Source organism: Schistocerca serialis, unplaced genomic scaffold (genome assembly GCF_023864345.2).
Source record: "Schistocerca serialis cubense isolate TAMUIC-IGC-003099 unplaced genomic scaffold, iqSchSeri2.2 HiC_scaffold_1362, whole genome shotgun sequence".
Classification (NCBI taxonomy): domain Eukaryota; kingdom Metazoa; phylum Arthropoda; class Insecta; order Orthoptera; family Acrididae; genus Schistocerca; species Schistocerca serialis.
The window spans coordinates 52,431,038-52,453,205 of NW_026047583.1; the positions used below are offsets into that span (position 1 = coordinate 52,431,038).

Sequence of the window (22,168 nt, forward strand, 5' to 3'; positions counted from 1 at the left end):
ATTATTAAAAATAAAAAAAAAATATATTTAAACCAATTAATTGAATGAAAATAATAATCACACTCTTTTGGTTAGATTTAAAAATAAAAATTTTGCTACATTGATGAGATTCAAACCTACAACATGCTACATATTAGATTAATCTGCCAACCATTGTGCTATGCCACAGCACTGCATGAAGTATTTATATATGTGAATGTAGTGACCCAGTTGCAACTATGAATTGCAACCTTAAAAATTTCAGTTTCACGCAGTGTAGTGAAAAGCTTATCTAATGTAAGATGATCTCTGTGAATATGATAACTATATGTATGATACTGAATCACACCTTGTGCTGAGTTATTCAGTAGTGTTTGGTTAGTGCTATGAATGAAATGTGTGTCTTTCATTAGCATTGTTAATGTGTGTTGTTTTTGGTGTAGGTATCGCGTGTCATGAAATACATAATAAAAGTGTCGGGCTCGTAATTCGGGATACAAATACATCAAGAAAGAATGCTGAACCAGGAATTGGAAGTGACTGGCCAAGTTTGGTGGAGTTTGGCAACAGCAGACAGTCCAAGTGTGACGCTGACTACTCTTATTGGCGTTTGAAGTGCCAACTATCAAGTAATTTTATTTCAACTGTAGTCAGTTCCTTTCCCGTTCCATCTGCCAATTGAGTGAGGAAAAAGTGAATGTCTATATGCCTCTCTATGAGTCCTAATTTGTTGTCTCTTATCTTTGTGGTCCTTACGCATAATGTATGTTGGTGCAAGCAGAATTGTTCTGCAGTCAGCACAGTGTTCCTCAAAATCCCTCCAGGGATTCTCATTTGAGTTCCAGAAACATCTCCATAATACTTGTATGTTGTTGTTTCAACCTACTGTTAACAAATCTAGTATCCTGCCTCTGAATTACCTCAATGTCTGCTTTAATTCGACCCCTTGCGGATACCAGACACTCAAACTGTACTCAAGAAGAGATCACACTAGCATCCTATATGTGATGTCCATCACAGCTGAGCCACACTGTAGTAAAATCCACCCAACAAACAAAAGATGATTATTCGCCTTCCCTACCATGACCCTCACACGTTTGTTCCATTTCATATCACATTGCAATGTTACGTCCAGATATTGAAACAATGTGACTTCTTCATTCATGACACTACTAATGCTGGATTCTGGCATTATGGATTTGTTTTTCCAACTCATCTGCAGTAACTTATATTTTTCTACATTTAGGGTTAGCTGTCATTTATCACACCAACTGGGAACTTTGTCCAGGTCATCTTTTATCCTCCTAAATCACTCAACGATGACACCTTCCATACACCACAACATCATCAGCAAACAACCGCAGATTACTGTCCACTTTGTCCATCAAATCAGTTATGCACATAGAAAATATGAGTAATAGCGCTCCTATCACACATCCCTGGAACGATCCTAATGATACCCCAGTCACTGATGGACACTCACCGTCGGGATAATGTAGTGGGTTCTATTACTTCAGAAGTCTTTGAGCCACTCACATGTCTGGGAATGTATTCCATGTGCTTGTACCTTTGTTAAAAGTCTGCATTGAGTCATTATGTCAAATGCTTCTCGGAAATCAAGAAATATGGAATCTGGGTTTGTGAATTTTGTGATGGCAAAGTTAGAGGAGCAATGCATCTGCATTAAATTTTGTGTGAAACTCAAGAAAACCTTTACAGAGACACACCAAATGATGCTGGGAGCCTATAGCGATGAGTACTTAAGCCATACTCGGTGTTACATATTATTCACACGTTTTAAAAATGGCTTTACAAAAGTCAAACATGATCCTTGTTCAGGACGCTCTTAGATGTCCACTGATGATGCTTGTGTCAGGAACGTCAACGAAATTGTGTGTGCCAGTCGAAGATTCACTGTCCGAGAGATTGTAGAAGAATGTAACATTTCAATTGGATCATGTTATGAAATGACACAGCATCTTGGAATGCATTGTGTTGCCGTCAAGTTCATTCCACGCTCATGATTCAAGACCAAAAAAACTTTTTGGATCTTACAAATGAGACTGAGATGTTCCTTGTGAGAATAGTATGACCCCTGCAGACTTCTTTTTATTTCCAAAGGTGAAAAGGATGAAGTTTTGCAATGGTAGATGAGATAGAAGAAAATTCGCAGACGGCACTTTATGCGACCCAGCAAGATGTGTGTCAAGACTGCTCCTGGATGTGGAAATGATATTGGGAGCAGTGTATCAATTTTGGAGTAGAGTATTTTGAAGGAGACAATCCATAGTAACTAAAAGATAAGCATAGAAAATTTTGTGGACAAAGTTCTGGAATTTTTTGAACAGACATTGTATGACAAAAGGGCATGCTGAGTTGCCCATGAGTGATGCTTTGTACTGATTTGTGGACTTAAACTTATTGGTCTCTATGAAACTGATTAGATTCAAACCCAGAATATGTTCAAGAATTCTGCAGCAAACTGATGTTATGGGTATTGGTCTGTAATTTCGCGGGTCTGTTCTTTCGCCCTTCGTATATACAGGAGACGCCTCTGTATTTTTTCCCCAGTTGCTTAGGTCTTTCTGCTGGGTGAGAGATTCACAATAAATACAAGCTAAGTAAGGGTCCAGTGCCATATAGCACTCTTTGTAAAACCAAATTGAGATTCCATCTGCAACTGGTGACTTATTTGTTTTTAATTATTTCAGGTGTCAGGGATGCTTACGAGGGTGGTTTGAAAAGTTCTTGAAACAGAATAGAAAAAAAGTACTTATGTCACTGAAACTTTTTTGTTTTTCAATGTACCCTGCTTGTAGATTAATTCACTTGGTCCAACAGTGTTCCAATACCTTGATCCCATCTCGACAATGATTTTCCTCCAGGCCTACAAAATAGTTGTCATCTCAGGCTATCAATTCTTAATTTAAGTGAATCTTCATCCACAAAGAAAAATTTTCAGTTTAGGGAAGAGGCACGTGTGGCAACAATTCATACCTTAGTTTGTGTAATTTTACCATGGCGATGGCACATGCGTGCGAGCGTGCATTGGCTTGATGCTAGATGACTTTCTTCCTTATTAAACCTGGCCTTTTTCTCATATCTTTTGTTGCAATTTATCCAGAAGGTTAGCATAGTATTCTCCAGTAATTGTTTGCCCAGTGGGGAGATAAAGTACAAACAGAATCCCCTTCTCATCCCAGAACACTGATGCCATGATCTTCCCCGCTGAAGGAATTTGGTGGCGCATCCCAGAACACTGACGCCATGTCCTTCCCCGCTGAAGGAGTTTGGCGACGGAGATTCAGCATGTTTCCAATGCTTTGATTGTTGCTTTGTCTCTGGGGTATAGTAGTAAACCAAAGTTTCCTCGTGGTCACAAACCAGCACAAAAGTTCTTGTTTGTTTCTCCTAAAACAGGCCAAACAGTGTTGTGATATGTCCATTCTCATGTGTTTTTGACCCAGCATCAAGAGTCGCGGCACCCATCTTGTGAATACCTTTCAGATGACATCTGGCAAGCGTGAGCAATTTCATGCACTCTAAATTGGTGATCCTCCTTGATCATTATGCGCACTTTTGCAATGATTTCTAGAGTAGTGACACATCTTGGCTGACCTATTCATGGATGATCATCATCTAAGCTCTCCTGACCAAATTTAAATTCATTTATCCACTTGGCAACAGTTGAAGACAAAGGAGCAGAGCCCCTGGTGTATTCTGGAAATCGGCATGAATGTCCTTCGCTTTCATACCTATCTTTATGAAGTACTTCATCACTGCTTGAATCTCTACCCGTCCCCCCCCCCCCCCCCCCCGTCTTTGCAGATCACTACACAGGAACAACAACAGAGCCGTGTCACTGCCACAGCTCTCTTCCAAGAGCACTGACATGGCACATGTTTACAGGTGATTGTTGTTAGGTGTCTTTGTGCTATTGTCAAATGACGGTATGTTTATATGATTCTCTTGCATGAATTATTTCTTAAATGTAAAATTTAAAACATTTATCTCCTACTGCCACACCAGACTGGTCAAGTGACATGATGGAAACCTTTGACTCACTTAGTGATTTTACATAGGACAATAATTTCCCCTGCTTCTCAGCCAGATCTTTTGCTGAGGTATGACAGTGGTAGTAACCTTTCCTTGTTGCCATTTGGCATTCTCTTTTGAACCAAGAGTGCAGTAGCTTTTCCTTCCTCAGTATTTTCCGAATTTCATTGTTAAACCACAGTGGCTCTTTTGCATCCTTAATTCGTTTACTAGGTACAGACTTGTTGAGAGTGCAATTCACGATCTGTTTAAGCTTTGACCATAATCTCTCTACGTCCATCTTAATGGAACTAAGTGATGTCAGTTCTGTCTAAGTGAGATGCTAACATCTGCTTATCTGCTCTTTCTGGCATGAACGTTTTCCTAGCCTTCTTGACTGATTTATTAATTTTTGTAACCTTAGTTATTATGATGTTATCATGATTATTAATCCTCATCTCTATGCTGAAGTCATTGATGATATCTGGCCTGTTTGTAACTACAAGGTCTAAGATATTTCCATTGCATGTGGCATGCCAAACTAGGTGCTCAAGACAATTTTTGAAAACCACATTCAAAAGTGCTTCACAAGATTGACTGCACCCCCTGCAATGAAGCCATAGGCTACCATCTATACTCAGTAGGCTAAATTAACCTCCAACTAGTATTGCATGATCTAGGTATTGACGTGCTACTGTCTGTAGACTTTCTGTGAATGGCTCCAAAACTGTCATAGCAGAACCGGGTGGCTGATTAAAACATTCATTAATTAACTTGATTTCACGTAGACTTGTTATATGCAACCAGATAACTTCACTGTCACAATCAGCTTTGACCTCAATAGAGACAATGGACACTCCCTCTCCTACAGTGTCTAACCTGCCTTTCCGATATATATTCCATTAATCACTAAATATGTCAGAGCTTTCTACTCTGGGTTTCAGCCAGCTCTCAGTCTCTGAGAATAATTTGAGTGCGAGACTTTCCTGGATGGCAGTAAATTCGAAAACTGTGTTACAAGTACTTTGACAACTGATAAAATTTTGACAATCTACACTGGAGTGAATTCAAAAGACAAACCTCAACCAACATTGAATGTATCTTGGTGATAAAGAGCCCAAATAAATAAATAGATGATTTTATTCCATTTCATCTGATTGAATGAAACACACACAGCATAACTACTCAGAAAACAACTATAGTGCTGATTACATTTACTATCATACATGTAGCACTCTGAGAACATTTCACCTTGTCATAGTAGTCCTGTGTTTTGGGACTAGGCAGTGCTTCATTTCACAAAGCGAAAGGAATGGCTTGTGTAAAAAAAAAAAAAAAAAAAAAAAAAAAAAGAAAGAAGAGGAAATAGTGGTTGCTGGTGTTTTTAACACTATCATTCAATTTAGTTCCTATTGTGAACTTTGCAGCTAGGATATGTAAATGCTCTGAGACTGCTATTGATAATATCTTTATGAACAAATCTAGGGGAAAAAAGTCATATCACAAAACCAATAGTAAATGGACTATCTGATCACAACGTGCAGCATCCTGTGTTAAATGTTGAAACTTGTCAGGATAAAAAAAATATTAAATCTGAGTACAGGAGGATAATAAATAAGCCAGAAATTGAGGAATTCAGGAAATTGCTCAAAGACATGAACTGGAGAGATGTTTACCTGACTCAAATGGAAAATACAAAGCATTTATTAATAAAGTTACCTCCTCTTTTGAAAATTGTTTTCCCCTAAAGGTAACTCAAATCACACAGAAGTCAAAAGATAAACCATGGATTACACAAGGAATAAAGATATCATGTGGGGAAAAAGGAGACTGTATCTACTATCTAGGAACATTTCTGATATTAGCATTGTAATGCATTACAAAGAATACTGCAAAATATTGAATCAAGTAATCCAGAAATTGAAGTAACTTTATTAAGAGAAAAAGATAATTGTATCAACAAAATAAGAACTGTATGGGATATAGTGAAGACAGAGAGAAGTGGGGCCAAAAAGGAAGTAGAACAGATAGCTCTAAAAGTAAATGAGGCTTTGGTAACAAGTGCATGTAGTGTTGTAAATCTCTTAAGCAAGACTTAATTTTTGTTACTGACGGCTCGGGGTTATCAGGTTCGGTGAATGGTGCAATGGAGTATCTGGGACCAGTCTTTGAAGAACATTGTGTAGAACCTATTCGAGGAACTTTGAATTCCGACCATTGCTTCTCAGTATACTTACTCCTTAATGAAATTTGTTGCAAGTTACATATCTATATTTCCAACAAATAGCTCAATACATATTATCAATACTAGGAATAAGAACAATCTACATAAAGACCTAAAATCACTTATGTTGGTCCAAAAGGGGGTCCAATATTCAGGAACACACATTTTCAATAAATTACCAGCACCCATTAAAAACTTGGTTTCAGATAAAGCACAGTTTAAACAGAGTTTGAATGACTTTTTGATAGGCAATGCCTTCTACTCTATAGATGAATATCCTAACAGAGACTGAAAGGCCAGCTTAAGTAAAAATATGTTAGATTTAAGTTTTGACAGCACTTGGTTGCAACAGTCAATATTAAGTATTTTGTGTATGATAAATTTATTAATAGTGCATAACAATGTTTCATTCTGACAGCGTATTAATTCTGTAAATATTAGCTTTTCCAGTTTACTGTATTGTATTCACCTATTTTGACAATCTCGTGACAAATGATCAGGGAAGTATTCATTATATTAAAATGTTTTGTGTTATACATTCTGACATGTTCCACACCCTCGAGAATCATCTCATTTTTTCGGTGTATGTAACAAAAACTGAATCAAATCAAATCCAATCACCATCTCTCGTCATGTAATAACTTCACTTCTTCTTCTTCCCTTGTCGTCTCCTGTTTTTCCAGTACTCGTCCATCTCCTCCTCATGTTTTTCCCCCTTTATTCTATTCGTGTTGTTCTCAATCCCCTATTTCTTCTGCATTGAAAGCCTTTTATTTTTATTTACTTATTTTTTTTATTGAGGTGAGTCTCTACGGACTGCGTGGTAACAACCGACTTCACTCTAGTGTCCAGGTCTTGTTCTTGCTCCAGCTTTGACTTCCTGCCAGTATCTTCTGAGCCCCTCCAAGAAGTGCCTTTTTATGCTCTTCAGATAATGGTCCTCACTGTCTTTCGGATGTTGATGCCATGTTAAAACCTTGGTAGTTGGTCACCAATCTTCAAAATTTGTTCCTTTCAGGAATTTCTCTCTGAGATACCAATCTGCTTAAGATCTTTTTCACATTCTTTGAACCATCTCGGCCTCGTTTTCTTAGATAGGATGAAACTCCGTATTCTTTTTGTTAGTCAATCACCGTCCATTTTCATGAGATGACCATAAAATAACAATCATTTCTTTGTAATGGATGCTGTGATAGGTTCTGTCTCACTGCACGTGTCCTCATTTGCTCTCATTCGTCATTGTCCATCGACCCATCTATTACCTTAGGATTTTCCTTAATATCCTACACTCACGCTTTTCCAGCCACTCAGCTTGACCTTGTCTATTCGTGGTCAAAGTTTTGGATGCTTATAAGCCCTCAGGTTGTACAACTGTATTATAATGTTGGAACTTGGCCCATATACTCATAGACTTTTTGTTATAAGTATTCTTTGTCAGTTGGTATGCTTGGTCTAACTTCCTCATCCCGACAATTGCTTCTTCTTTTAATCCATTCTCCTGGTGGATGACTTCACCGAGATACCTGAAATTCTTAACTCATCCGATTTTTTCCCAGGTTGGTTATCTTCCATTCAGGTCCGTCACAGATGTTCGTCATATATTTTGTCTTTTGAATAGAGATCTGGAGTCTAACTTTTTTCATCAATTTCTGACAGCCTATTTATCTTGTTGATTGCTGACTCTATGTTGTTAGCAAAAATGGCCAGGTCAGCCGCAAAATCTAAGCAGTCAATGCACACCCCTTTGTTCTTAGGACCAAGTCTGAACCACTCTTCATTTGTTTCTTCTTGGGCTAATAACTTTCTCCACTCTCGAATGACCTTTTCCAAGACACAATTGAAAAGGAGAGGGATAGTCCATCTCCTCGTCTTATGTCCGTTCTGATTGTAAAGGGTTCAGATACCTCACCCATAAGTTTAATTTTCGACACTGTGTTAGCAAGAGTTTGTTTGATCAGCTTTCTTGATGTATTATCCACCCCAAACTTTTCCAAAATATTCATTAATGCATGTCAGTCGATGGAGTCATATACTTTCTGAAAATCAACAAACATGACCACATAGTTATTTCTTCCAATTTTTTTTTGTACCTCATGATGTTCTTCAGGTTAAAGATCTGTTCTGCGCAAGAATCACCCTTTTGGAAACCAGCTTGATAGTCCCCAATCAGTTGGTTACAATGATCTTCTATTCTATTCTGTATCACTTTCGAGAGAATCTTATATGGAACAGATACTAATGAGGTACCCCTATAGTTATTGACATTCTATTTATCACCTTTTTTGTGTAGACGATGGATTAAAGCTGACTGCCATTCAGTTGGTATCATCCTACCTCTCCAGATCTCCTCAAAAAGTTGGACTAGTATATCTAGAGTTTCATTATTTGCCAGCTTCAGTAGTTCCACCACTATTGAATCCTCTTCAGCTGCCTTATTATTCTTAAAGTTGTTGATGATCTCTTTGGTCTCCTCTTTACTAGATGGAGATGAGGGGTAGTTTGTGGATTGGGGCACATACAGCGAATCTTTCTTTCGGTTCATCACAATTAAGTAGGTTTTCAAAGTAACGAGACATTATCTTGCAGTTTTTTTGTTGGTCAGGCCGAGTGTGGTGTGCGTACTGTAAGACCTTCAGTGCACACACCATCAGATTATTTGACTTGTTGCTCTAACAAAGTAAGCGAGTGTCAGCAATATGTCTCGTGGTCTTATCATGGCGTATTTATCTTCTGCCATTAGGTCAGACGATAGAAATGCCACTTGCACGCTGAGAGTAGCAGATTGACGGTGACCAACTTTAAACAGAACTTGATTAGTTTTCACATACATTTATTAAAATAATAACAAATATAAAAATTACTTAACTTGGTTCTGGATGCTATTTACAATTGACAATCTGAAGTTCCTTTGGTATTGATACATTAATCTTATTCTCACATATATCTCGGGTACTTGACGAAAGTGTCTATACATTTATCTTCATGGCAATGTACAGGAATATGGTAATCTTATTAGGCGCAAACTGAATCTTGACTATGGACTGGTACAGACAATTGTAGAACTCGTACAGACTGGTACAGACTATGCAGACTGGTACAGACTAATGCAGACTGGTGCAGACAAATGCAGACTGACTGGTCGAAGGTCTTTACACTCGTTATAATACCTCGCACGTTCATGTATCACTGCGCGAGTGTGATGCGCGAGGAGAAAGTGTTCTATCTTAGCAGCGATCTCATTGGCTGTGTTACATATTAATACGCGAATCGGCGGAAGCAGAATTTGGTCCGTCTCTGTGGCAGCGCCATCTCGTAGTGCGGAGATGGACGAGTGCTGCGCCTGCGCTGTTGTGCTTAGCGGGGCTCACTCTAGTGGGAAATTTGTGTACGCGCTGAATACGCGGAACTATGTACACAACACTGAGCTTTCCATTTTCGTCTCTAAAACAAAAACTAGGGGCTTGGTATCCTTTCAAATTCGATTTGAACGTCTGATAGAAGTCTCTGACATTGTTTATCTGGAAACGCTGATCGATCTGTTATAACTGCTGTTTCTCATGCAACTGCTTAGCCCTTCGTAGAGTTCTGGCTGCATATTTTCGAACTTCATGGAATACATCAAAATCATCAGGTCTCCTGGTAGAGTTCCACTTTTTCCATGCACTTGCTGTTTGGCCCACCACCTCACCACAAACCTCATTCCACCATGTATGATTCCTCTTTTTAGCTGTCAGGATTTTAGTATTAGCTGCTTGTTGGATCATGGAGTCAATGTCTGCCCATTTATGGGATTCAACTGTCAGTTACTGGTGGCATTGTTCCAATATGTTTTGATTGATTTTGAGCTTCGCAATATCATATTTATGAATTTTATTTCTGGTTTTCACGGTCTTATTGAGAGGGATGAAATTAATTTTGATCTTGGAGAGGTGATGATCCTTTTAAATTCAGTATTTTATCTGTAAAAAGGTTTCTTTCTATTATTTCTGATTGTTTGATGTTGTTTCTTTCTTATTTCTGTAATCCATGCAATCATTGATTGCTTCTTCCAGAACTACTCATTCAGTAGAGGTCTCTAAAAAAGATTAATCTTCTTTTAGCCATTACTTCTGATATTTTCTCAAAATTTTTGTAGATCTCCTCATTACTTCTCATTTTCCAGCCATCTGTAGCTTGTATTGCAACCATTATTTTCTAATAATTCTCCTTTGAGGAACCTCTGTTCTGTCCAGCTTATAGTTCATCATTAGGCATCCTCAACCATATAAACATCCTGGTCATACCACTGTGGGATAGTGTCTTAGTTTTGTTTTTCTAGTTGTACATTTCTTGTTGTAAATATCCTTTGTCAAACGATTTGCTCTCTCCAGTTTGCTGACTCTTGCATCTACTGTTAATTCTTCTAGTCCATTTTGTTGTACAGTTTGTCCAATATATTTAAATTTACTTCCTAATGCTATTTTACATTTTTGTTTTTCTAAGAGTGTTGATGCATTGTTTGAAATTGTCATCAATGTTGTTTTTTCGGCTGAAATTTTGGGACCAGCTCCCTTTGCTATTTCTTCCAAAAGATTTCTTTCAATAACTGTCTGCCAGATTTTTTGAAAGTATATCAGAATCATCTGCAGAAGCCAGGCAGTTTGCCTTAATTCCATTTGTTTTTCATCCTAAAATTATTGGTTCAATTTTGTGATTTTTTTTTGCTCCAAATTCCAGATACTTTCTATTTTTTCTAGAATGCAGTGTTGCAGTAAAGGTGATAAACTGTCCCCTTGTCTAACATCAGTTTTTATTTCAAATGGTTGAGATACTTCTCCCATAAATTTAGCTTCTGCCATCCTATTTGCTAGTGTTTTGAGGATTATGTTTGCTTTAACACAAAATTCTTTGATGATTTTACCTATAATTTCTCTGCCTACCAAATCAAATGTTTTCTTGAAACCTATACATGATACTATTATAGGTTTGGTGATTAACAGTATGTGGAGAATTATCGATTTTCTAATAAACATCTGTTCTGTGCAGGGTATTCCCTTTCTAGAGCTCCTTGAGATTCTCCCAGTTATTTGTCTAAAGTTTCTACAACTCTGTCCAGAGAATTTTTGATAATATTTTGTATACCACTGGCAGAAGTGAGGCATCTCTGCAATTGTTGACATTTTGTGTTTCCCCTTTTTTTCATAGCTGTGGATTAATGCTTTCCATAATCTCTTCAGCTTTCCAAATGTTCTCAAACAGCAGTTGTAGATCATTTGTGTGTTCTGACTATTTCAATAATTTTTCTGTAGTGGAGTCTTCATTTGTTGCTTTGAAGTGTTGGAATGATTTGATGGCTTCATGAATTTATTGTTCTGTTAGTGGAAAATCTTCCTCCAGATGTTGTGGGACTGCTATTATATATTGCTACAATGTGCTGTTATTATTATTGTTGTTGTTGTTGTGGTTGTTTGGTTGCCTGTTCTTCAGCACTATCTTTCTGTTTCGTTTATCTATTTGCCGCCATTTTAGCCCATTTACCGGTATTTTCAGCTTGTTTTTCACTTATTTGACCTTTTGGTGGCTCCTCTTGAAGAGATCTTATTTCTCAGCATTTAAAATTACATCATCTGCTGCTCTTTCGCAACTGAATTTCATCATGTCCATCTTCCTTGACTCAAGATCCTGAATTTTCATCCTTAATTCTTGAACAGTCTCATTTCTCTTTTTGTGTTTTCCAGATGAAGAAACTTTTGGTCCTCAAAGCTAAGATTAGTATCAGTTTTTTTATTTGTTTCTGCCTATGGCTGCTATATCTCTTTAGTTAGAATATTTTCTCTCTCTGTATTTGATTATAGTCTAAGTCTGAATATTTTTATAAGTACATTTATTGCTGTAGCAATGAGTAAAATAAATTGTATTGCACTGCCTGTAGCATGTAGCACCATTTTGACTGTTAGTCCTCTTGCTGTACAAAAAGTAGCTTTGATGATTACTTAATGCAAGTATTTTGTAAGAGCTGTGGAATGGTTAGTATCTGTTTATATTTTTCTGATTAATTCAAGCTCGTCAATGCACATCCTCTGTTAAGGAAATATTTGAACTGAATTTACTGTGTGTTAAATATAAGCAGTGGATCCATTGGGGTAGTCTTTTTGGTAGAAATATGTCAAGGTGAACAAAACTGGAGATGAAATTTCCTGGCAGATTAAAACTGTTTGCCCGACCGAGACTCGAACTCGGGACCTTTGCCTTTCGCAGGCAAGTGCTCTACCAAAGCACGACTCACGTCCGGTACTCACAGCTTTACTTCTGCCAGTACCTCGTTTCCGCTGCAGAGTGAAAATCTCATTCTGAAAACAGGAGATGGTGAAGGAAGAGAGGGAAAAGATCAACATTTGCTTCTCATCAGCAATATAACTGGGTTGCAACATTCAGTGAAAATTATCTGTGACAGGAAGTTGTCAGAAATACATTTTTTGAAGAAACTTTATGTTTGTATAAGCATTTATTAAATTTAAAAAGTTGGATTTCATCTGTTAATACAAAAGATAATGTTTTGCATTGCAGGCATGCTAAACCTGTCAAAGATGAAGAATCGGCCAATGATTCTTATTGGAGGATAACAGTGTGTATAACTTAAACTTGAGATTCTTGAAAATAAAGCTAGTCAGTATTTCTTAACAGTACTGATTTAAATACATCTAAAGATCGCTGTTACCTAAATGAAAGTTGACGAGCAAAGTCTTAGTGGACATTTGTATAAAATTGTCATAGGTGTTATTTACAAGAAGAGTAAATAGTTTCAATAGGAATGTGGTGAGACATTTAACAAATGTCATGACCACACATTAACAGGACCTTATAACACTACCATTATGATATTAGTATGCTTTTACGTAAATAACAGAAACCCTGTCTCTATGTTGCCACGTATAACCCTCTTACTAAAATTTAATTTAGTTTCCAAATAAAATACACTATGGAAGGATAGTCCTGTTTATAGGAAAAGATAATCAATAGAGTTATCCTTCTTACAGGATTTACCATGTGTTGCATCTAATGGATAAGAAAATTTGACTATTCACTTCTTTTCCTAAGATCTTACCCAGTGGCTAGATAGAAACACAGTATGAATAATAATATACTGAAGCTAGGACAACTCATTTCCAAGTTCATTTAGTGGTATGAAACATGTACTTAATGGTCACCAACCTATCCTGGCAATGAAATAGTGAAGTATTGGAGAAGCAGAAATGTGAATTTTGCCTACTTTCTTGCTACTGTTTAGTTTGGCTCTTCAAATAAATTACCCCACTTAAACAATTTTGGGCTACATCTTTATGCATTATGTTTTTAAAAAAGAAAAAGCCCAGTAGATAACTTCGAGGAAGGTAAAAAAAATTAGCCGGGGTGGGGGGGACAACCTTTAGAAAAGCACTTTCCATAATCAAGAAACTTAAATACTTAGACACTAAAGCACACACTTTTTAACTGAACATTTCACTTAAAGAAAACCTCTTTCTTGGTGGAATTAACTTTCAAAAGCTATCATTCTTTGAACTAATTCTGTATAGCCATCTAACAGTTTTTAGTAACTTGGCTTCACTCTGATTGAATTTTATGTAACCAAACTACAACACTTTGCAATAGTTAAGAAAACATTTTTACTATTTACACTAAAGCTATTTAAATGGTGCCTCTTTATATTAACTTGGAACTTCATAAGTCTGTGAAACAGGACACTCGGATTAATCAAACACCAGGAAGGAACCCTATACAGATGTATGATTAGGATGAAATAACAGGGTGAACCAGTTTCCGTAAAGTTCAAGAATGATTATTAAAACACAGTTTAAATTAATGGTTCATGCCCTACAAAGGTAAAAATAGAAAAAAATCTTATCTGTGGGCTGTACGCTTGGGTGTGGCGAACAGTTATGACAGCTAAACTACCCACACTACAGCCTGCAAGTTTCTTGCTGTATGGGCTCAATTTCTCTACTTGGCTTCATTCAGTTTTACATACAGTAGCTCAACAACTCGCAGCTATGCTGCAAGCTGTTTGCAGTCTTCAACCGAGGCATTTTTATGAAAATTTGCAGGCAAAGCTTCTGCTCCACAAAGGAGTTACCTCAATCACTGCTGCCTACAGACTGTGTGACTTACTTCCCGCACTTGCTCAAGGTAGCACGCCAATTCGCCTTTCGAACCTTTTCCACTCTCCATAGCCATTTTCGTTTCAAACAAAAGCACACTGGCTTTTACATAACGCCTATTTCTTATATTGTTCCTAAGCATGACCAATTCTTAAATTGTCAAATTTACATCAACATGAACAATTTATACACACAAATATTTTTAAATACAAAATGTTATAAAAAAATTATTTAGACCCTTGGTATCCTTTGTAGAGGACTTGGGCAGGTTTGTCATATCCTAGTACACATTATTTTGTTACTTCCGTTCAGATATTCCATTTAGCTACATCTACAATTATTCCCAATGTTCAGCGTTTTGAGGTGTCCAGTGCGGGTTCCTCTCCACTTCCTGGGTGTATTGTATCGAGTTAGCTCCCAGGAGCCTCTCAAACCACAAACTCTTAGAAGATTCACTCTTCTTGTACTTAAGTCAGCATTGTCACTTTTGTATTCAATCCCAATGCAATTTCTGTGTTTCATAGTCAATGTGAAGGTCCAAGGGATACAGAAAACCTGCACTGGTGCATCAGAATCCAATACTGGTCTCCCAGGAGCCACTGAAAGCACAAACTATAAGAAGACTCACTCTTCTTGTACTTAAGGCAGCATTGTCTCATTTGTATTCAATCCCCATGCAATTACTGTGTTTCATGGTCAATGTGAAGGTCCAAGTAATACAGTAAACCAGCACTGGTGCATCGGAATCTAATACTGGTCTCCCAGGAGCCGCTGAAAGCACAAACTCTTAGAAGATTCAATCTTCTTGTACGTAAGTAAGCATTGTGCAATAAGTATTCAATCCCGATGCGATTTCTGTGTTTCATGGTCAATGTGAAGGTCAAAGGGATACATTTAACGTTCACTGGTGCATTGGAATCTAATACTGGTCTCCCAGGAGCCGCTCAAACCACAAACGCTTAGAAGATTCACTCTTCTTTTACTTAATTGGCATTGTGCCTTTTGTATTCAATCCCGATGCAATTTCTATGTTTCATGGTCAATGTGAAGGACCAAGGGATACAGTAAACCTGCACTGGTGCATCGGAAACTAATACTGGTCTCCCAGGAGCCGCTCAAACCACAAACTCTTAGAAGATTCACTCTCCTTGCACTTAAGTTGGCATTGTGCCTTTTGTACACAATCCCGATGCAATTTCTGTGTTTCATGGTCAATGTGAAGATCCAAGGGATACAGTAAACTTGCACTGGTGCATCTGAATCTAATACTATTCTCCCAGGAGCCGCTGAAAGCACAAATTCCTAGAAGATTCATTCTTCTTGTACTTAAATTGGCATTGTCCATTTTGTATTCAATCCCGATGCAATTACTGTGTTTCAAGGTCAATGTGAAGATCCAAATGATACAGTGAACCTGCACTGGTGCATCGGAATGTAGTACTGGCCTCCCAGGAGCCGCTCAAAGCACAAACACTTAGACGACCACTCTTCTTGTACTTAAGTCGTCATTGTGCCTTTTGTATTCAATCCCGTTGCGATTTCTGTGATTCATGGTCAATGAGAAGGTCCAAGGGATACAGTAAACCTGCGCTGGTGCATCCGAATCCAATACTGGTCACCCAGGAGCCGCTGAAAGCACAAACTCCTAGACGATTCGTTCTTCTTGTACGTAAGTCATCAATGTCCTATTTGCATTCAATCCCGATGCAATATCTGTATTTCATGGTCAATGTGAAGGTCCAAATGATAGAGTCAACCTGCACTGGTGAATGGGAATGTAATACTGGTTTCCCAGGAGCCGCACAAAGCACAAACTCTTAGAAGATTAACTCTTCTTGTACTTAAGTCGGCATTGTGCATTTGATTTCAATCGCGATGCAATTTCTGTGTTTCATGGTCATTGAGAAGTTCCAAGGGATACAGTAAACCTGCACTGGTTCATCGGAATCCAATACTGGTCTCCCATGAGCCGCTCAAACCACAAACTCTTAGAAGATTCACTCTTCTTGTACTTAAGTCGGCATTGTGCATTTAGTATTCAATCCCGATGCGATTTCTGTGTTTCATGGTCAATGTGAAGGTCCAAGGGATACAGTAAACCTGCACTGGTGCATTGGAATATATTACTCGTCTCCCAGGAGCCTCTCAAACCAGAAACTCTTAGAAGATTCACTCTTCTTGTACTTAAGTCGGCATTGTTCATTTTGAATTCAATCCCGATGCAATTTCGGCGTTTCATGGTCAATGTGAAGGTCCAAGGGATGCAGTAAACCTGCACTGGAGCATCGGAATCTAATACTGGTCTCCCAGGGGCCACCCAGAACACAAACTCTTTGATGATTAACTCTTCTTGTACTTAAGTCGGCAGTCCCTTTTGTATTCAATCCCGGTGCAATTTTTGTGTTTCATGGTAATGTGAAGATGCAAGGGATACAGTAAACCCGCACTGCTGCATTGGAATTTGATACTGGTCTCCCAAGCGCGGCTCAAAGCACTAACTCTTAGAAGATTCACTCTTCTTGTACTTAAGGCGGCATTGTTCCCTTTGTATTCAATCCCGATGCAATTTCTGTGTTTCATGGTCAATGTGAAGGTCCAAGGGATACAGTAAACCTGCACTGGTGAATCGGAATCTAATACTGGTCTCCCAGGAGCCGCTCAAAACACAAACAGTTAGTAGATTCACTCTTCTTGTACTTAAGTCGGCATTGTCCCTTTTGTATTCAATTCCTGATGAAATTTCTGTGTTTCATGGGCAATGTAAAGGTCATAGGGATACAGTAAACCAGTACTGGTGCATCAGAATGTAATACTGGTCTCCCTGGAGCTGCTCAACCCACAACCGCTTAGAAAATTCACTCTTCTTGTACTTAAGTCGGCTTTGTCACGTTTCTATTCAATCTCGATGCGATTTCTGTGTTTCATCTTCAATGTGAGGGTCGAAGGGATACAGTGAACCTGCGCTGGTGCATCGGAATCTAATACTGGTCTCCCAGGAGCCGCTCAAAGTACAAACTTTTAGAAGATTCAATCTTCTTGTACGTAAGTCAGCATTGTGCATTAAGTATTCAATCCCGATGCGATTTCTGTGTTTCATGGTCAATGTGAAGGTCAAAGGGATACATTTAACGTTCACTGGTGCATCGGATTCTAATACTGGTCTCCCAGGAGCCACTCAAACCACAAACGCTTAGAAGATTCACTCTTCTTTTACTTAATTGGCATTGTGCCTTTTGTATTCAATCCCGATGCAATTTCTATGTTTCATGGTCAATGTGAAGGACCAAGGGATACAGTAAACCTGCACTGGTGCATCGGAAACTAATACTGGTCTCCCAGGAGCCGCTCAAACCACAAACTCTTAGAAGATTCACTCTCCTTGTACCTAAGTTAGCATTGTGCCTTTTGTACACAATACCGATGTAATTTCTGTGTTTCATGGTCAATGTGAAGATCCAAGGGATACAGTAAACTTGCACTGGTGCATCGGAATCTAATACTATTCTCCCAGGAGCCGCTGAAAGCACGAATTCCTAGAAGATTCATTCTTCTTGTACTTAATTTGGCATTGTCCATTTTGTATTCAATCCCGATGCAATTACTGTGTTTCATGGTCAATGTGAAGGTCCAAATGATAGACTCAACCTGCACTGGTGAATGGGAATGTAATACTGGTTTCCCAGGAGCCGCTCAAAGCACAAACTCTTAGAAGATTCACTCTTCTTGTACTTAAGTTGGCATTGTCCCTTTTGTATTCAATCCCGATGAAATTTCTGTGTTTCATGGACAATGTAAGGGTCCAAGGGATACAGTAAACCAGTACTGGTGCATCAGAATGTAATACTGGTCTCCCTGGAGCTGCTCAACCCACAACCGCTTAGAAAATTCACTCTTCTTGTACTTAAGTCGGCTTTGTCCCGTTTCTATTCAATCGCGATGCAATTTCTGTGTTTCATGGTCATTGAGAAGTTCCAAGGGATACAGTAAACCTGCACTGGTTCATCGGAATCCAATACTGGTCTTCCAGGAGCCGCTCAAAACACAAACAGTTAGAAGATTCACTCTTCTTGTTCTTAAGTCGGCATTGTCCCTTTTGTATTCAATCCCGATGAAATTTCTGTGTTTCATGGACAATGTAAGGGTCCAAGGGATACAGTAAACCAGTACTGGTGCATCAGAATGTAATACTGGTCTCCCTGGAGCTGCTCAACCCACAACCGCTTAGAAAATTCGCTCTTCTTGTACTTAAGTCGGCTTTGTCCCGTTTCTATTCAATCTCGATGCAATTTCTGTGTTTCATGGTCAATGTGAAGATCCAAGGGATACAGTAAACCTGCACTGGTGCATTGGAATCTAATACTGGTCTCCCATGAGCCGCTCAAATAACAAACTCTTAGAAGATTTACTCGTCTTGTATGTAAGTCAGCATTGTGCATTTGGTATTCAATCCCGATCCAATTTCTGCGTTTCATGGTCAATGTGAAGGTCCAAGGGATACAGTACACCTGCACTGGAGCATCAGAATCCAATACTGGTCTCCAAGGAGACGCTCAAATCAATTTCTTAGATGATTAACTCTTCTTGTACTTAAGTCGGTAGTCCCTTTTCTATTCAATCCCAATGCAATTTCTGTGTTTTATGGTCAATGTGAATGTCCAAGGGATACAGTAAACCTGCATTGGTGCATTGGAATCTAATACTGGTCTCCCAGGAATCGCTCAAAGCACAAACTCTTACAAGATTCAGTCTTCTTGTACTTAAGTCGGCATTGTGGTTTTTGTTTTCAATCCCGATGCAATTTCTGTGTTTGATGGTCCATGTGAAGGTCCGATGGATACAGTAAACCTGCATTGGGTCATCGGAATCTAATACTGGTCTCCAAGGAGCCGCTCATACCACAAACTCTTTAAGATTCACTCTTCTTGTACTTAATTTGGCTTTGTGCCTTTTGTATTCAATCCCGATGAAATTTCTGTGTTTCATGGTCAATGTGATGGTCCAAGGGATACAGTATACCTGCACTGGTGCATCGGAATCGCATACTGGCCCCCAGGTGCCGTTCAAAACACAAACTCTTAGACGATCACTCTTCTTGTACTTAAGTCGTCATTGTGCCTTTTGTATTCAATCCCGATGCAATTTCTGTGTTTCATGATCAATGTGAAGCTCCAAGGGATACAGTAAACCTGCACTGGTGAATTGGAATCTAATACTGGTCTCCCAGGAGCCGCTCAAAGCACATACTCTTAGAAGACTCACTCTTCTACTACTTAAGTTGGCATTGTGCATTTGTATTCAAGGCCGATGCAATTTCTGTGTTTCATGGTCATTGAGAAGTTCCAGGGGATACAGTAAACCTGCACTGGCTCATCGGAATCTAATACTGGTCTCCCATGAGCCGCTCAAACCACAAACTCTTAGAAGATTAGCTCTTCTTGTACTTAAGTCGGCATTGTGCATTTAGTATTCAATCCCGATGCGATTTCTGTGTTTCGTGGTCAATGTGAAGGTCCAAGGGATACAGTAAACCTGCACTGGTGCATCGGAATCTAATACTGGTCTCGCAGGAGCCGCTCAAACCACAATTTCTTAGAAAACTCACTCTTCTTATACTTAAGTCGGCATTGTCCCTTTTGTATTCAATCCCCATGCAATATCTGTGTTTCATGGTCAATGTGAAGGTCAAAAGGGATACAGTAAACGTGCACTGGTGCATCGGAATCTAATACTGGTCTCCCAGGAGGCGCTCAAATCACAAACTCTTCGAAGATCCACTCTTCTTGAACTTAAGATGGCATTGTGAGTTTTGTATTCACCCCGATGCAATTTCTGTGGTTCATGGTCAATGTGAAGGTTCAAGGAATACAGTAAACCTGCACTGGTGCATCGGAATCTAATACTGGTCTCGCAGGAGCCGCTCAAACCACAATCTCTTAGAAAACTCACTCTTCTTATACTTAAGTCGGCATTGTACCGTTTGTATCCAATCCCGATGCGATTTCTGCGTTTCATGGTCAATGTGAATGTCCAAGGGATACAGTAAACCTGCACTGGTGTATCGGATTCTAATACTGGACTCGCAGGTGCCGCTCAAACCACAATCTCTTAGAAAACTCACTGTTCTTGTACTTTAGTCGGAAATGTCCTTTTTGTATACAATGTCGATGCAATTTCTATGTTTCCGGGTCAATGTGAAGGTCCAAGGGATACAGTGAACCTGCACTGGTGCATCGGAATATAATACTGTTCCCCCAGGAGTTGCTCAAAGCACAAAATCTTAGAAGATTCGCACTTCTGGTACTTAAGTCCTCATTGTGCCTTTTTTATTCAATCCCGATGCGATATCTGTCTTTCATGGTCAATGTGGAAGTCGAAGGGTATACAGTAATCCTGCACTAGTGCATCGGAATCTAACACCAGACTCCCAGGAGCCGCTCAAAGCACAAACTGTTAGAAGATTATCTCTTCTTGTACTTAAGTTCGGTTTGTCCCTTTGTATTCAATCCCGATGCAATTTCTATGTTTCATGGTCAATGTGAATGTCCAAGGGATACAGTAAACCCACACTGGTGCGTTGGAATCTAATACTTGTCTCCCAGGAGCCACTCAAAGCACTAACTCTTAGAAGATTCACTCTTCTTGTACTTAATTTGGCACTGTGCCGTTTGTATTCAATCCCGATGCAATTTCTGTGTTTCATGGTCAATGTGAAGGTCCAAGGGATACAGTAAACCTACACTGGGCCATCGGAATCTCACACTGGCCCCCAGGTGCCGTTCAAAGCACAAACTCTTAGATGAATCACTCTTCTTGTACTTAGGTCGACATTGTCCCTTTTGTATTCAATCCCGAAGTAATATCTCTGTTTCAAGCTCAATGTGAAGGTCTAAGGGTTACAGTAAACCTGCGCTGGTGAATCGGAATCTAATTCAGGTCTTTCTGAAGCCGTTCAAAGTACAAACTCTTAGAAGATTCACTCCTCTTGTACTTAAGTCGGCATTGTGCCTCTTGTATTCAATGCCGATGCGATTTCTGTGTTTCATGGTCAATGTGATGGTCCAAGGGATACAGTAAACCTGCACTGGTGCATCGGAATCTGATACTGGTCTCCCAGCAGCCGCTCAAACCACAAACTCTTAGAAAATTCACCTTCTTGTACTTAAGTCGGCATTGTCCCTTTTGTATTCAATACTGATGCAATTTCTGTGTTTCATGGTCAATGCGAAGGTCAAAGGGATACAGTAAACGTGCACTGGTGCATCGGAATCTCATACAGGTCTCCCAGGAGACGCTCAAGGCACAAACTCTTAGAAGATTCACTCTTCTTGTACTTAAGTCAGCATTGTTCCCTTTGTATTCAATCCCGATTCGATTTCTGTGTTTCATGGTCAATGTGGATGTCCAAGGGATACAGTAAACCTGCACTGGTGCATCGGACTTCAATACTGGTCTCCCAGGAGCCACTCAATTCACAGATTACTAGAAGATTCACTCTTCTTGTACTTAAGTCGACATTGTCCCTTTTGTATTCAATCCCGATGAAATTTCTGTGTTTCATGGGCAATGTAAAGGTCCAAGGGATACAGTAAACCAGCACTGGTGCATCGGAATCTAATACTGGTCTCCCAGGAGCCACTCAAAGCACAAATTCTTAGAAGATTCACTCTTCTTGTACCTAAGTCAGCTTTGTTCCCTTTGTATTCAATCCCGATTCGATTTCTCTGTTTCATGGTCAATGTGGATGTCCAAGGGATACAGTAAACCTGCACTGGTGCATCGGACTTCAATACTGGTC

The 22,168-nt window shown here is 39.1% G+C and overlaps 1 protein-coding gene across 1 annotated transcript in view; it reads left to right on the forward strand.

Annotated features, from left to right (window-relative positions):
* The window catches only part of LOC126440353 (molybdenum cofactor biosynthesis protein 1-like), a 346,021-nt gene extending 333,181 nt beyond the window's left edge, over nt 1–12,840 (forward strand). The window contains exon 7 of the mRNA XM_050090642.1: nt 12,785–12,840. Coding sequence (XP_049946599.1) covers nt 12,785–12,840 — 56 coding nt within the window. The remainder of the gene's footprint in view (nt 1–12,784) is intronic.
* The last annotated feature ends 9,328 nt before the right edge of the window (nt 12,841–22,168 follow it).